Genomic DNA, 14,506 nt, shown 5'->3' on the forward strand with positions numbered 1-14,506 from the left:
TATATAATATTATTTATTTATTTTTTGACAAATTTTGGTGTGCTTTTTAAAAAAGTTTTGATTTATTTTATTATATTGGCTTGTAGTTTTTTTAATTTAGAATTTTTTAAATCCATGAAACTAATTAAAATGTCTAATATAATAGAAACGGTTATTAAAAAAGGTGGGAAAAGTAATTTCTGGTTCCTGACAAATTCTGATGCAGGATTTGCATTGCAGTGCCATTCATTTCAGTGGCACCTCAAATGCGCCTCCCTCCCACAATGTGATTGACTGCACTGAAATGTGCGGTGCGATTGCAAAAAATAAGTGCAATTTAAACTTTGTTTGTTACACTGCATTTGTGCATTTTATTTTAAATAAAAGATGGAATTTTTTTAAATCTGATTTAATCGAAAAAATAGTCAATCAATGAAGAAAACAATTGCATAGGATTTCTGAATGAGAGCGCTGGGCAGTCTGTGCATGCGCAGTAGCAGGCTGAGGGCCGATCACGCGGGCGCTGTGCACACAGGAGACATGGGCAGATCCGGTAGAGCCTGGAGAGCGGAGGCTGCCCATCTGGCCGAGGGACTGGTACGGTAATGACTGCTGCTAAGGATCTATGTGAGGGGAATGATTTGTCTGCAGGGTGGCAGTCGTGTCACCATATTGTCAGATCTGTTTGGCCGTCCAACACTGGCTGAGAAGCCGGCTTCCTGGCCATTCAACATTGAGCCGGCCAAACAGCATGGAGCCAGCTTCCCGTCTCCATGTTCCCTTGTGGCACTGTGAAACTCCCTCTGACTGGAAGTTCCAGTACCGGGAAAGGTATCGGAATATTTGGGCGAGTACAAGTACTTGCCCAAATGCTCGGTATCGGCACTGATACTAGTATCGGTGCATCCCCACTTCTTACCATCATACAGTTGTGGATGGGAAAGAAATAGGACCTGTTTAACCACTTCTGCTTTAACACAAGAGGATATGGACCGGGGAAAAATGAACATGTGATGCAGTAGGGACTTTTCTGTTTTAGGTGAGCAGAGCTTCCAGAATGATGTAGTAGAAGGGGACAGACACAGCATTTCTCCAGTATGTCAGGTCATTGACTGTATATTGGCTACTTTTCAAGGAAAGGAAAACAAAAAATGTCCTATGGTTGTGTTTAGTAATTGTGACTCATCGTCATTAAGAAGATAAAAACTATACAATTAATGAACATCAGGTCAATGTTCTTCTGTAATGAGATGTTTTTATCCAGGTTTGCCTGTGCCTAATGAAATGTTGAGGAAAGCATGCTGGGGTGATTTTATTAAAGTTGCCTATTGATCTTTGAAAGCAAGAAAAGGATGGCTGGCCTTGGAGTCCGCAGCTCTTTGTGTATGGAGTGACTGGTTAAGTAGTATGTGGAAATATGCAGCAGAGCTCTCCCCTAGTTGTTTGGACCTTTGACTCATGACAGTGGGCTTTTGTTCAGCTCGACACCTCTGGGCACATGGTGGGGGAGGCAAGATATCCCGATTGCTGTGCTGGTGTTTTGTGTTTTAGGCCAGTTAATGTCCGGTCAGATGGATAGATTCTGCCTTTTCCCATGAATGGCAGTGGTATCCCATGTTTTGTGGATGCCTGCTTATTCACTTAAAGACATGCCTGTGAATGAATAGATAGCAAAAGCTGTAGTCATTGTGCTGCAAGGGTTAGTTATGTCCCCAGGATAAGTCACTGATGTGGTTTTGCAGTGTAGGAAAATTCCCCAAGCTATGTATAATCATCCTCCTTACAGTCATCTATACTATTACCATTCTGGTAAATAGAAGTGGACCTGTCAACATTATTAACCCATTTACGAACATGGATGCACTTAACTTGATGTGAGTGGTTACAATGGTTTGGTTGTCTGTAGCTTGCATAGTCTGTCTTCATATTAAGTCATTCTTTTCCCCAGCTCTACTGCCTGCCTTCATCCAGGGGGAGCAGCTGTTTTCCCTTCCTGTCTAATATACTTGTGGGACAGTTACAGAGTGGAGGGACCAGGGGTAATGCAAATGATGGGTTAATCTCCTTGCATGGGGTGGAGAGATTCTGCCTTGCTATTCTATTCAAAGGGGGAACAAAGGGATGTGATCAGTGCAATGAGGACAGCATTCAGAGCTTGCAGGGCTTTGCTGATCATTGTGAATTTGGATGCTTCCTGATGGTTGATGGTCAGATTGAACTCATAGCTCTGAGCAGTCTCTTGATCTGGAGTTCAGTTTTTTTTGTCATTTGGCTGGATTGTCGGATGTCTGTAGGTACAGTGCCCACTGACAGGAGGTCAGGTGTTCTGCTTCTTCTTATAAGACACCGTGGATGTAAGTATAGTTCATATCCAGAGAACTGGTCATGTTCAAGGATCCACAAGGAGTGCAGCTTTTATTAGGCCTAATTCATCCTTACCTGTTTTATCTCTAGATTAGAGAATGCAATTGTGCTTAATGGGGAACGTGTGAATAACTAATACTTGTATATTATTGAAAGCCTGTGTTAATCTTGCAGACAGTACTGGAAAGCCATATGTCAGACTTTTTGGACCCTTCTGTTACAGATGAGCGGGATTAGGGACTTAAACATGACCATGGCCTTTGTGGGTGATGACATGGTTGCTCTTGTCTGATATCATGAGCTCTAGATGTCACATGACATGGTGAAGTGGAAGGTTTTATTTAGCGGTTTGTATTTATATTGTTGCTAATTGATGTGTTGTTACTTTTTACGGTTCTGGAATCTCTGAATAATTTGAGGTTGTTAAAATGTAGCCTTTGATCCTCCTTTCATAAAAGCACCTTATTTAGGTGTTGGCCTCTTGGTTATATCATTGGTTGTTTGGAGACAAAAGACAGAATGGCAGCATTACAATAAGCTTCTACACAGATCTTTGGAAATAAACATGCTCTGAACAAATAAAATCCAGAAATTCACTTTTATTGGTGACTATGTACATTAGATATTTTATTGCACATGCACACAGTAAACAAAATCAAGAGGTGACAACAATAATTAGTAAATCATCAATCGGTACCTTGTTTTTTAAATAATTGTATTCAATGTTTTTATTTTCTTTGTGTTAAAATTTGTGCACATGTTTCATTGTTTGCAGTTACATTTCCAGATCCTTGTTTTTTTTTGTTTTTTTTTAATGCAATGAAGTACAAAATGCACAATTTTATTTTAGTAGGTAATGGGTGCAAAAAGAAAAGGACTCTAACAAGTAGCAATCAATCAGAATTTTTATTTTATTTTTGTCTTGGGAACGATGACATTGGATTGCTGTGGGATATTACTTTGTGCGCCTCATGATTGATTGCTGCTCTGCCTTGATGTGGTTTGTTTTTAATTCAACAACTCATTTCATATATGTATTTGTTACTTCATAGGTACTGTCTGTGTTGTTTTATGTGGATCCCTTTAATTTTGTCTGATCTTTTTCCCTCCACGGCATCTTGCATTTCAAATCTCCTCTCCCCATTGACTGCTGTGTACTTATTCTTGTTTCCAGCATCAGTTAATGTTCAGACCCCTCCTTTGGTCACATTGTCATTACAGACTGGACTCGTTGCATGAACCCCCCTTCCCCCAATATATGCTCAGAGCTTCCTTGTATCACAGAACCACAATCCAGTCATTTATAATGGGTGTGTCTGGAGGAAATAGCTGAGATTTTAAAGAATGTAACATTTAATTGTATGACAAATTCCACAAGAATGTACCAAATGTGATGTCACAGAGTCAACTAAAGTTAGTATATCTTATAAGGGTCGGAAGCCCTATTTGAATAAATGAGATGTGAACTAGAATGTGTGACTGATGAATTGTTTTGATCTGGCTTTTTTTTTTCTTTTTGCCCTTAATATTTTTATTATAGTACTTAACAAATACTGCAAACTGAAATAAGGGTATTGTTCAAATGAAACACTGCTGAGATCCCTAACTTACAGCCAGTAAATACTTTTTCTTAGTTGTCTTGTAATAGGAGAGAATAGAAGCTGACATCCTGACAAATGTTAGTTGCGCTCACCCCCTCCATAGATCATGGTGATGAACAGCACAGCTTTCATGGTGCAGAAGAGAGAACCTCCTATTGTTTCCCTGAAGCTGCCCTTTTATTATGATTTATACCAGCAAAACCATCACATTTATACTGACTTAAAGGATATTTCTAGCTGTAAAATACTTTTAGGTGGATTAAACATTTGAAAGTAATATTGCAAAAGTATAATCACAGGAAAATAACTTGCTGCAGTTTGGTATTGGCCAGCCTGTGGCATCCCGATCCTTTAGAAATGCAGCCTCAGCTCAGTTCTTCACCTCCTGCTGTGCCTTAGTATGCACTTGAGGTATGGTGAGGCAAAATTTCTGCCAGTATATTCACTACCAGCTGCCACTTAGGATGGGTTCACACCTAGGCGTTCTCACCTATGCGTTAACTGCATGCGGTTATTTGCCTGTTTTGGCGCATTATGCACATTTGTATACGCTTTTTGACAAGCATACATGAAGATGTGCGGTTTGATTGGCAGCATATAAATCATTGTTGGCATTGGAAGAACATGTGCAAAAACTATCACAAAAATGTGCAGCATGCTTCTGTTGCAAGTTTTTGGTCACTTCCAATGAAGTCTGTGGGGCTTTTAACTGCCCACAGAAGCTCCGGTATCTTTCAGGCGTTTGGCGTTTTTCTGCTCATGTGTGAACCAGGGCTATTGAAAATCATGGGATTTCTTGTGTTGGGCAGTTAAGAGCGCTTTTCCAACTGCTCAAAAACTCCTAGGATTGAACCAGGGCTTAAAGAGGAACTTTACCCTTATCTTGAAAACGACAATAGCCACCTTTCCAAATGTTTAGTAATGACAATCTACAAACGCATACCTCTAGATAATTGCCGGCTTTTTATTCTTTGCATGCCTTGTTTTTCGTTTCTTCCCCAGTCTTCTCGCGGTGGCCATTCTTCTTTTTTTTTTTAACTAAGGGCAGATTAATGTATCTCCCTTTACTTCCTGGAACTCTGGCACATGTGACTAGGACATGTGACCATGCACATCATCTGAAGGGAAAAAATGCTTTTCCCTGAGATATCGTTAGATTGCAGATTACATTTCCCAGCAATGCACTGCTGATGTAACCCTCCCAGGATGCATCACTTAGGCACAGTCACATTACTAATGCCCAAGAGGACCAGGAAGTGCAAAAAAAGTAATTGTACATAAAAGAAAAATGTGTGTCTTACATTGATTAGTTAAATAATTTCATATCCGCATGCAGAGCTGACTACTGATGAGATTTTTAGTAAAAGGGGGTAAAGGTGTGCTTTAACAGACTCCACATCCCAATATCCCAAGCTCACTACTAGGTTACATGGCTGTTGGGAGAACAGAACCACAGCCCAGAAGTCATGATATCAATGGCTGACTGGTTTTATAGCAGCAGATAATATGACTGTTCAACAAAAATATTTTATGGGTGTAGTTATCCTTGAATTTGTCATTCAATAGTATTGGGGCAGATTACATAATGTAGGTGCAGTTACATAACATGTAATCCAATTTGTCCGGTTCGGATTCGGCCATGCCGTACAATAGAAGCACTTCAATGTAAAAGTAAAAAATTCACAGGCCGTTCTTACCCTCTCTGTGTAATAACATTAAGGCCTTGTTCCCACCAAGCGCGTTCCAGGAGCAGAGCAGTTACAGACCCGGAGCAAAACTGTGTCCAATGTATTCCAATGGTATTTTTAGCTCCAGTTCACATTGCAGCGTTCCGTTCCAGAGCAGGTAAAAAAAACTGCAGCAGGCCCTATTTTGCCTGCTCTGGAGCGCATGCAAACGCATCAAAAATGCCTGGAACGCACTGAAAGCCCATTTTAAACTAAAAATATTTTTTTACCAAAAACGGCCCGGAACGCATCAAAAAAGAGGCAAAAACGCGGCACAACCCACTGCACTGTGTGTGCAGAAACTCATGCAGATCTGCTCTGCATTTTGGTGTGAACAAGGCCTTAGGGTTAGTTCACACCAGAAACTGCATCACAACTGCGTGCGTCTGCGCAGTTGCATTGCAATTCGTTTTTATGCTTTTGACGCATTTGTGATGTGTTTTGATGCGTTCAGATGCGTTTTTCCCCTCTGGATGATGCCACAATCAATTCTGTTTTTTCCCCAAATGCGTTCCGTTTGCATGCGTTTTGATGCGTTCCGGTGCAGTTAGATGCAGCTAAAATAGGACAAGCAGTACTTTTTCTGACTGCATCTGAACGGACTGCACTGGTGTGAATTGAGCACAAGAAAGCCCATAGAAAAGCATTGTGATGTATTTTGGCTGCTGCAGTCAAACTGAACGGACTGCATCACAACTGCATATGGTGTGTGCTGGCCCTAAGGGTTCCGACCTCCCAGAGCTCCCTGGTTTTCTTCCGGGCTGTATTGTTAAATCTAAAGAGAGAGATACTCTAGTCCTACAAAGTCTTGGGAGCTGCAGTAGGATGGCATTGGTTTCAAAGGGAGTTATGGGAAGTGGATGACCCACATAGAGGATTTCCTGTTACAGTTTTATTTTAGCAGAGGAACCAAAGCTTTCCCTGGCAAGTGACTTTGTCTAGGCTGAGCTGACATCGTCATTCTGATGCCGAGTTTTACATGACGGTCATATCTGGACCAGCATCTCAGTCCAGTAAATAGTTGCTGGCCCTGAATGATGCCCTAACAAAGATGGTTTTATCCTTTTGGTGAGAAAGGTAAATGAAGTTTATACTGTAAATTGTGAGTTTATTTTGTTTTTGGAAGTATAATCCAGTTACCAGAAGAAAGAGCAGAATAATCCCATTTGGTTGTTTTTTTTGTGTGTAGCACATACAGCATCTGCCTGTTTGTTCATGTAAACTGGCACCCATGTATCTCAAGAACAGTATTGTGCCAATAATTAAGGTCTGCTCAGGCTATGTATACTTGGGAAGTATGTGCCAAAGCGGCTATACCATATGGCCTAATGCACTTGTAGCGTTTGATATGTGTTTTGGCACAGTACAGGTTGGGAGCTTGCCTGTTTTACTGACAGACTTATGTTTGTACTGGCGCAGTGATTCAGCATCTCGCCTGGCACAGTTCTTACGTGAAAGTTTGAAGCATGCTCCGTCTATCCACAGGACGTTGTCCGGGAACAGCTGCTGGTTTACTGTTTGAAGCATAGTCTTGGAATCCTATTACAGGGCTTATTTGAGTTTTATGCTGCCTGTTCACCCCTATGCAGGGTATCAGGAGATAAGCTGCCTTGTAATAAAGAGATTGTCAGTGCATTACATTTACTTCCCATGGGGTCAGCCTGTGACAGTCAGATTTCTGCTGTCTTAACAGTCACCGTCTCACTGTCTGGTATGAACTTATAGCCTTTTGATGGGATTTTTGTGCTGTCACAGTAGCTAATCACTCTTCTGATCTGTCTACATCTCACCACCTTTAGCCACTGTTTTCTGGTTTTAATTTGCATATTGAATGCTTTGATTGTGAAATTCTACTTGGGGTTCCAACTACTGAATTGCACCCCTAGTCTAACCTGCAGGGGATGCAAGGAACTTACATAAAAGAATGGTCTATCTCTTGGCTGATCGTACTCCATAGGTGAATGGATCACACAGCCAATTGATTTCTTCTAAGATAAGCCAGCACTCATGTGCCTTCCCTCCCTTCCCTCCCTTCCTTCCTTCCCTCCCTTCCTTCCTTCCCTTCCTTCCTTCCTTCCCTCCTTCCTTCCTTCCTTCCTTCCTTCCTTCCTTCCTTCCTTCCTTCCTTCCTTCCTTCCTTCCTTCCTTCCTTCCTTCCTTCCTTCCTTCCTTCCTTCCTTCCTTCCTTCCTTCCTTCCTTCCTTCCTTCCTTCCTTCCTTCCTTCCTTCCTTCCTTCCTTCCTTCCTTCCTTCCTTCCTTCCTTCCTTCCTTCCTTCATAGGTCTAAATATGTAGGTTCACCACATTTGAATGGATCAATCCCTGATTCTTAATATACCAGTAATATTCTAACACCTAATCTTTTCCTCCTAGCTTTTATAAAACTTCACCATAGCTCCCCATAGTTTGTAGAGTGTGTAATCTCAATTCAGTCCTGATACAATTATTTTTTAATGACGCCTTATGCACCCCCCCACACAACACACACACACATACATACATACATACATACATACATACATACATACATACATACATACACACACACATACACACACACACATACATTCATTCATTCATACATACACACACACGCACACACACACACACACCAATGTCTCACAGAGTATAAAAAAACATGTGGTCAGAGAAGTGACTTCGGAATGATAAGAGTCTTCTTTACCTCTGTAGCAGAACCACAGTCTGCTCCAATGTTTAGCCTACCCTGGGTTTTTTAGAGCTGGAAGCACCCTTTTTCATTTGTATGGGGACATGCTAGGACGCTATAGCTGCATCCATACTTACCTGTGGGAGTTTAATGAGCATGCAGGACCGATGCCTTGGTGAATTTCAGACAAAGACCACTGCAGGTCTGATATAGAGTTAAGAGGCTGGACTGAGGTGGGTTGTTAGTGCAGTTTAGCTCAGGAGGACTGGGGTGGATTAGTGGACTTTATCAAACAAAGTTAGAGTTGTGCTTTAAAGTTAAACTACAATCCAGACATGTTACGTTGTAGCAGGGAAGAGTAGAGCCTTTGTCAGGTTTTTATTGCCACTTGAGAACTTATTGGGGAGATTTCCTGAAAGGGAGTGATGGAAAACCTCTCGAATAGGGACACTTATTACAATGTATTTATTGCTGTCCATGGCTTCCTCTCCCTCCTGCGCCACCCAGCATCACACGGACAGGAAGTGATGAGAAATCTCCCAAATGGGGTCACAGAAATAAAAAATATGACGGGACTGGTCCCCACTGTACCCAAGTCAAAACATTGTTTGCCTGGAACTGGGCCTTGAAGCAGAAGTCCGGGCTAAACAAATATTATCTAAATACAAGAGGCCTGTACTTTGCCGCTGTGCAGGAGTTCTTCTAATACAGACCAGCCATTGCTCCTCTCTCTCCTTGTGCAGGGTAAATGGACTGCTATCCTGAGCATGAAATTGGTGTAATCCTCTTATGTGTTCACAGCTTGAGCTGGCATACGAGACTGCAGCTGATGAGATGTGAAATGGTTTCATGTTTACTGCTTTAAATGAACTTGTTTCTCATCCTCATGGCACAACAGGCGTAATACATTTAACATTTACTTTGTGTCCTCTTTTTTTTTCAGGAGACATAACTCAGAAAGGTTATGAGAAGAAGAGGGCCAAGCTTCTGGCTCGCTTCATCCCACTCATTCAAGGTATGCTATTAAAGCTCATTCATATGTGGTTGGTCATTTGACAGGATGTGTTGGTAGAATGATGCAGAATGTGTTACTAGCTGGACAAGTGTTGGTCTGGTGTGAAGTGGCCAAAAAACTAATATAAAGTATTCTGAAGGAAAATAGTTTGCTTTTCTGTTGCAAGTACTGTCTTTGGTGCACCTTGTTTTCAAATCTTCATGATATCATACTTCAACATGAAGAACTAATGCTACGATTTTCATAGTGTGAAGATTAATCAAAGTATCTAAAGCCAAAATGTTAGTGATAGAATAGGGAATGGTTAAAACCTGTGATGTTTATATTTTTTGTCATCTGTGTACCAATAAAATTGTATAGGAAATCTCTCCAAAGTGAGGTTAATCCCTTCTTAGACAGGTGTCGCAGAAACATGTGATCCCATTAGATGATTTCCCCTCAAGTCCTGTTCTTGTGACAACTAATCTTGGATTTTCCCTGATCTTCAGTCATGGTAACAGTGGTCATCTGGACAATTAGAGTGTGACTCTCCCTAGTGGGAGACCGTGTGTGTGTATGTATGTATGTATATGTAAATCATTGGATTCAAGTGTTCTGTGAAATTTCTTTGCTACTAAATATTCTGCGGTCAACTGTTAGTGGTAATATAACAAAGTGGAAGCAACTGGGAACAACAGCAACTCAGCCAGTTGCTGACCACGTAAAATGACAGAGCGGGGTCAGAGCATGCTGAAGTGCACAGTGCGCAGAAGTCACCAACTGTCTACAGAGTCAATAGCTACACACCTCCAAACTTTGTGTGGCCTTCAGATTGGCACAACAACAGTGCGTAGAGAGCTTCATGGAATGGGTTTCCATGGCTGAGCAGTTACATCCAGGCCTTACATCACCAAGTGCAACGCAAAGCGTCGGATGCAGTGGTGTAAAGCGCGCCGCCACTGGACTCTAGAGAAGTGGAGACGTGTTCTCTGGAGTGACCAATCACGCTTCTCTGTCTGGCAATCGGATGGATGTGTCTGGGTTTGGCGGTTGCCAGGAAAATGGTACTTGCCTGACTGTATTGTGTCAAGTATAAAGTTTGGTGGAGGGGGGATTATGGTCTGGGGTTGTTTCTCAGGGGTTGGGCTTGGCCCCTTAGTTCCAGTGAAGGGAACTCTTAAAGCATCAGCGTACCAAAACATTTTGGACTATTTGATGTAGAGCTGCAGCTAACGATTATTTTCAAAATCGATTAGTTAGCCGATTATTAAGTTCGATTAAATATTGGTGCGGAGACTGCGAGCCAGGCCTTCTCGTCCAACATCAGTACCTGACCTCACAAATGCGCTTCTGGAAGAATGGTCAAACATTCCTGTGGACACACTCCTAAACCTTGTGGACGCCTTCCCAGAAGAGTTGAAGCTGTTATAGCTGCAAAGGGTGGGCCAACTCAATATTGAACCCTACGGACTAGAGTTCATGTGCGTGTAAAGGCAGGCGTCCCAATACTTTTGGTAAGTGTGTGTGTGTGCCTGCAACTCAATAAAGCTGTCATGGTCTTCAAACTTTTTAAACAAAGGACTAGTGTACTGTTCTTTAGACCTGGGAGTAAACAATGTGCTAGGGTTGGAGAGCAGTGGGTTTAAAAACAAAAAGACTTAGCGCCTCTGGTAAGCGGGAGAAGAAATAACGCCCCATGATAGGTTTCAATGGGCGGAATAATGGTCCATTGTTTGTATCAATTGGAGGAAAAGTGCCCCATTGTTGTTGTGAGCGGTTGGAATAGTTGCTTTCAGTTAGATCAGGGGTGCCCACAATTTTTGTGTTAAGATCTACTTTTCAAAATGACGAGCTACATGAGATCTACCAATGAAAAAAAACCTCCCTCGCTCTCTCACTCCTGGCTGTCTCTCCTTGCTCTCTCTCCTGGCTGTCTCTCCTTGCTCTCTCTCCTGGCTGTCTCTCCTTGCTCTCTCTCCTGGCTGTCTCTCCTCGCCCTCCTGGCTGTCTTGCCTTGCTCTCTCTCCTGCCTCACCTTGCTGTATTTTGCAAACAGTGCAGTGCAACAGGCTGTGTAAACTAATATTCTTTGATGGTAATACATAGCACTTCAACCACCAGTATCCACCAGAAAGGTGTCAGGGAGCTTGGCTCAGCAGACTCAGGCTAATAGGTAATCATGTGTGCACAGCTAAATAAATATATTTAAAATGGAATAAAGGGGCCACCATTCACACCCTTCATGATCTACCAGCATCAGCTTTGAGAGCTACTGGTAGATCACGATCTACCTAATGGGCACCCCTGAGTTAGAGAAATAGTGTCCCATCATTTGAGTCAGTTGGGGAAATAGTGCCCCATTGTTGCTGTCAGTGGAAGGAATATTGCCCCAACATTAGTTTCAGTGGAAGGAATAGTGCCCCATTGTTGGTGTCATTGAGAGGACTGAAGTACCACATCATTGGTGTCAGTGGGTGGACTGGCACTCCATCACTGGTGTTGGTGGAAGGAATAGTGCCACATTGTTGGTGTCATTGGGAGTAATAGTGCTCCAAGGGCTGGTGAAATCAAGTAACGGGCTGGGGTTCAAGAGGATCAATTTTTGTTTAGGCAACAGTTAGAAAGGGGAAGCTGTGTAATACCGATACTGTAATAATCTCAGACTGCTGAACTCTGCAGATTTTCACGCATTATAGATTATAGAGTTTACATATGATGGTCAAAAAACCTCAAAGGATTGGCAGGAGAAAAAACACAATGTTATTAAGAGAAGCCAGATGAGAATGGTCAGACTTGTGCAAGCTGGGGAAAAATTTGATAAAGCAGTCTTTAAAGCACAGGGGTGTACTAATTTGTTTAGAACAGGGGTGGGGGACCTCCAGCTGTGGTCAAACTACAAATCCCATGATGCATCTGTCTCTGGGAGTCATGCCTGTGGCTGTGAGAATCTTGCAATGCCTCATGGGATTTGTAGTTTCACCACGCCTGGTGAGCCGGAGGTTCCGTACCACTGGTTTAGAAAATGAAAATACATTAGGCACAGGAGCATGAAAACTAAGCTAGAAAAGAAAGATAATATATTGTATGGATTGACAAGTCTTAATTTCTGTTGAATCATATAGATGGTAGCACGGCACCTCATAGTGCTGCAACAACTAATCGATTAAATAGATGATAATAGATTATGAGATTAGTTGGCAACTATTCTCATTATCGATTAGGAGAGAGACAGAGAGAGAGAATATTTTTTAATGCATCCAATCGATTAGTTGAACAAATCAGGCAACTAATCGATTATGAAAATAAGTTAGCTGCAGCCCTAGTACCTCAGCATGTATCTTTTGGAAAGAAGAACACATTAATATGTGTTACTGTTGAGTCGGCTAGACCAAAAATGTTGGATCCATGGTGTAAAGTATTTAGGTTGGCCAGAAAGCAGAAGGGGCCAGCTGAATGTATGTGACCAATAAATTAAACAAAATAAACAAGAGGGGTGCAACGTCCTTTGTATTTAATTAGAAGAATGAAATATCAAATACGCACTTGCAGTAAAAAGATTGGTTGTTGCCTATCAGCCTTTTAATCTTGATGGCAATAGTCCTCACTGGTAGGAAAAGACTAAATAACTTCCTGCACCTGTGGGGATCATTGTCACTAAAACCAATAGGCTGGTAGGCACTGATATATATATATGCATTGTAAATGCGTATTTGACCTTTGATTCTCCTAATTTTGCATTTTTTAATACATGAGGTCAGATCTTTTCTGAACTCCAAGTAATGTCTTTGTAGGTAATGCCTTTTAAACTGAGGGGCATCATCAGTAGTTCCATTTCTGGGGGGACCCCTCTATAGGGATGCACCAAACATTAGTCTGTTCTGGGCTTATATGAAGGAATTTTAGATTTTTTTTTACTGCAATGAATTTCAAAGCACATTTCCAGTATATTTGGAGCAGTTTCGATTATGTATGGAAAAGGAAGATGTATTATTTTGCTCACCCATCAGATGGCTGAGAACGAAACTGCGATTGTCTACTGTTCTGGTCAGTTTTGTTTTCCAGGCAGTTCTGGGTGTTTTACTTGCTGAGTGAGTGATTCCTGCTGAGCTCTAATCCCTGGCCCAGAGTGTCAGAGCCAAACTAAGCAGAACTTTCTCCCCTTCCATACTGGAAGTTCAGTCAGATAGGCAGAGCTTGTTTTTCTCAGTATGGAAAAATCAAGAGGAAAGCAGACATCGTTGGCTCACTGCTAAAAATTAAAATGCCAGGAACTACCCAAGGTATATTTGGGCCAGTGAAATTAGCCATTTAGGACAGAAACACTTGGAGCCAGGGGAGTGTTCCACCCAAAAAAGTGTCCACCCAAAGGTGTTTTAGCTTCTTGCCAAATTTTTGCCACTGTTTTTTCAACTCGCCTCAATGCTGCTTTCTTTGTAAAGTAACATATAACCTTGTATATAACCTAAAACAATCAAAAGGAATGCATAGCTAGTCAAGTGCCTTTAAACCAGCATAGCATATCATGTGTCTGTTTGTTTAGGGTCAGCTGCACTTCCTTTTAGTATGGTGGTGTTCCCACCCTTGTATAGGCATTTCTACACCAAGACTACGGCTGTTGTGGGTAGGCTCATTGTTGGCACGTCCTGCATTCCTGCCCAGCCTATGCTTGCTATGGAAGGCAGCACCCTGTCAGTGTCTGCATGTGAGCCAGTCTGTGGCTACATCAGCAAAAGTGACATTCTGCTACAACCTCAATCTGCCCTCCACCCTTGTCTGCAAAGAAGTAGAGACATAGATAGCAGTCACATGACCCCTGTAGAAACTTTTAAAATAAAAACTTCATTATGACTTGCAGCTGGGTGAAGTTAGGAAGTTGTCATCAGGCTGCTTTAGAAATAGATGATGCAGGTGATTAAAGACCATTTCCACCTTTTGCAGAGATATTTAAAAAAAAAACAGATGCTAGCAATGTACACCCAATTTACATGAAGCAGGCTTATGCAGTTGCTGTATATGAACACAAACTTAATTTTTGTGTTTAACTTTCCTCTTTATATCCTCATGGAAATGGCCGCCGCTGTGCAAGCAATGTGTATATATTACAACTCTGCTCTCTACATCCCCCCTCCACCCCCCCCCCCATTTTTTAGTTTTTATCGGGGCACACCCCCTG

The 14,506-nt window shown here is 41.8% G+C and overlaps 1 protein-coding gene across 5 annotated transcripts in view; it reads left to right on the forward strand.

Annotated features, from left to right (window-relative positions):
* The window catches only part of DIP2A (disco interacting protein 2 homolog A), a 114,071-nt gene that overhangs the window by 46,542 nt on the left and 53,023 nt on the right, over window positions 1–14,506 (forward strand). For 4 of the 5 annotated variants that reach the window (XM_018564622.1, XM_018564624.1, XM_018564623.1 and 1 more), the window contains exon 2: window positions 9,283–9,354. In XM_018564622.1, the coding sequence (XP_018420124.1) occupies window positions 9,283–9,354 (72 nt within the window). Of the gene's footprint in view, window positions 1–9,282; window positions 9,355–11,744; window positions 11,760–14,506 lie in introns of all 5 variants that reach the window. The other variant, XM_018564625.1, reaches the window with a different exon arrangement.

Source organism: Nanorana parkeri, unplaced genomic scaffold (genome assembly GCF_000935625.1).
Source record: "Nanorana parkeri isolate BGI_ZX_2015 unplaced genomic scaffold, ASM93562v1 scaffold765, whole genome shotgun sequence".
Classification (NCBI taxonomy): Eukaryota; Metazoa; Chordata; class Amphibia; order Anura; family Dicroglossidae; genus Nanorana; species Nanorana parkeri.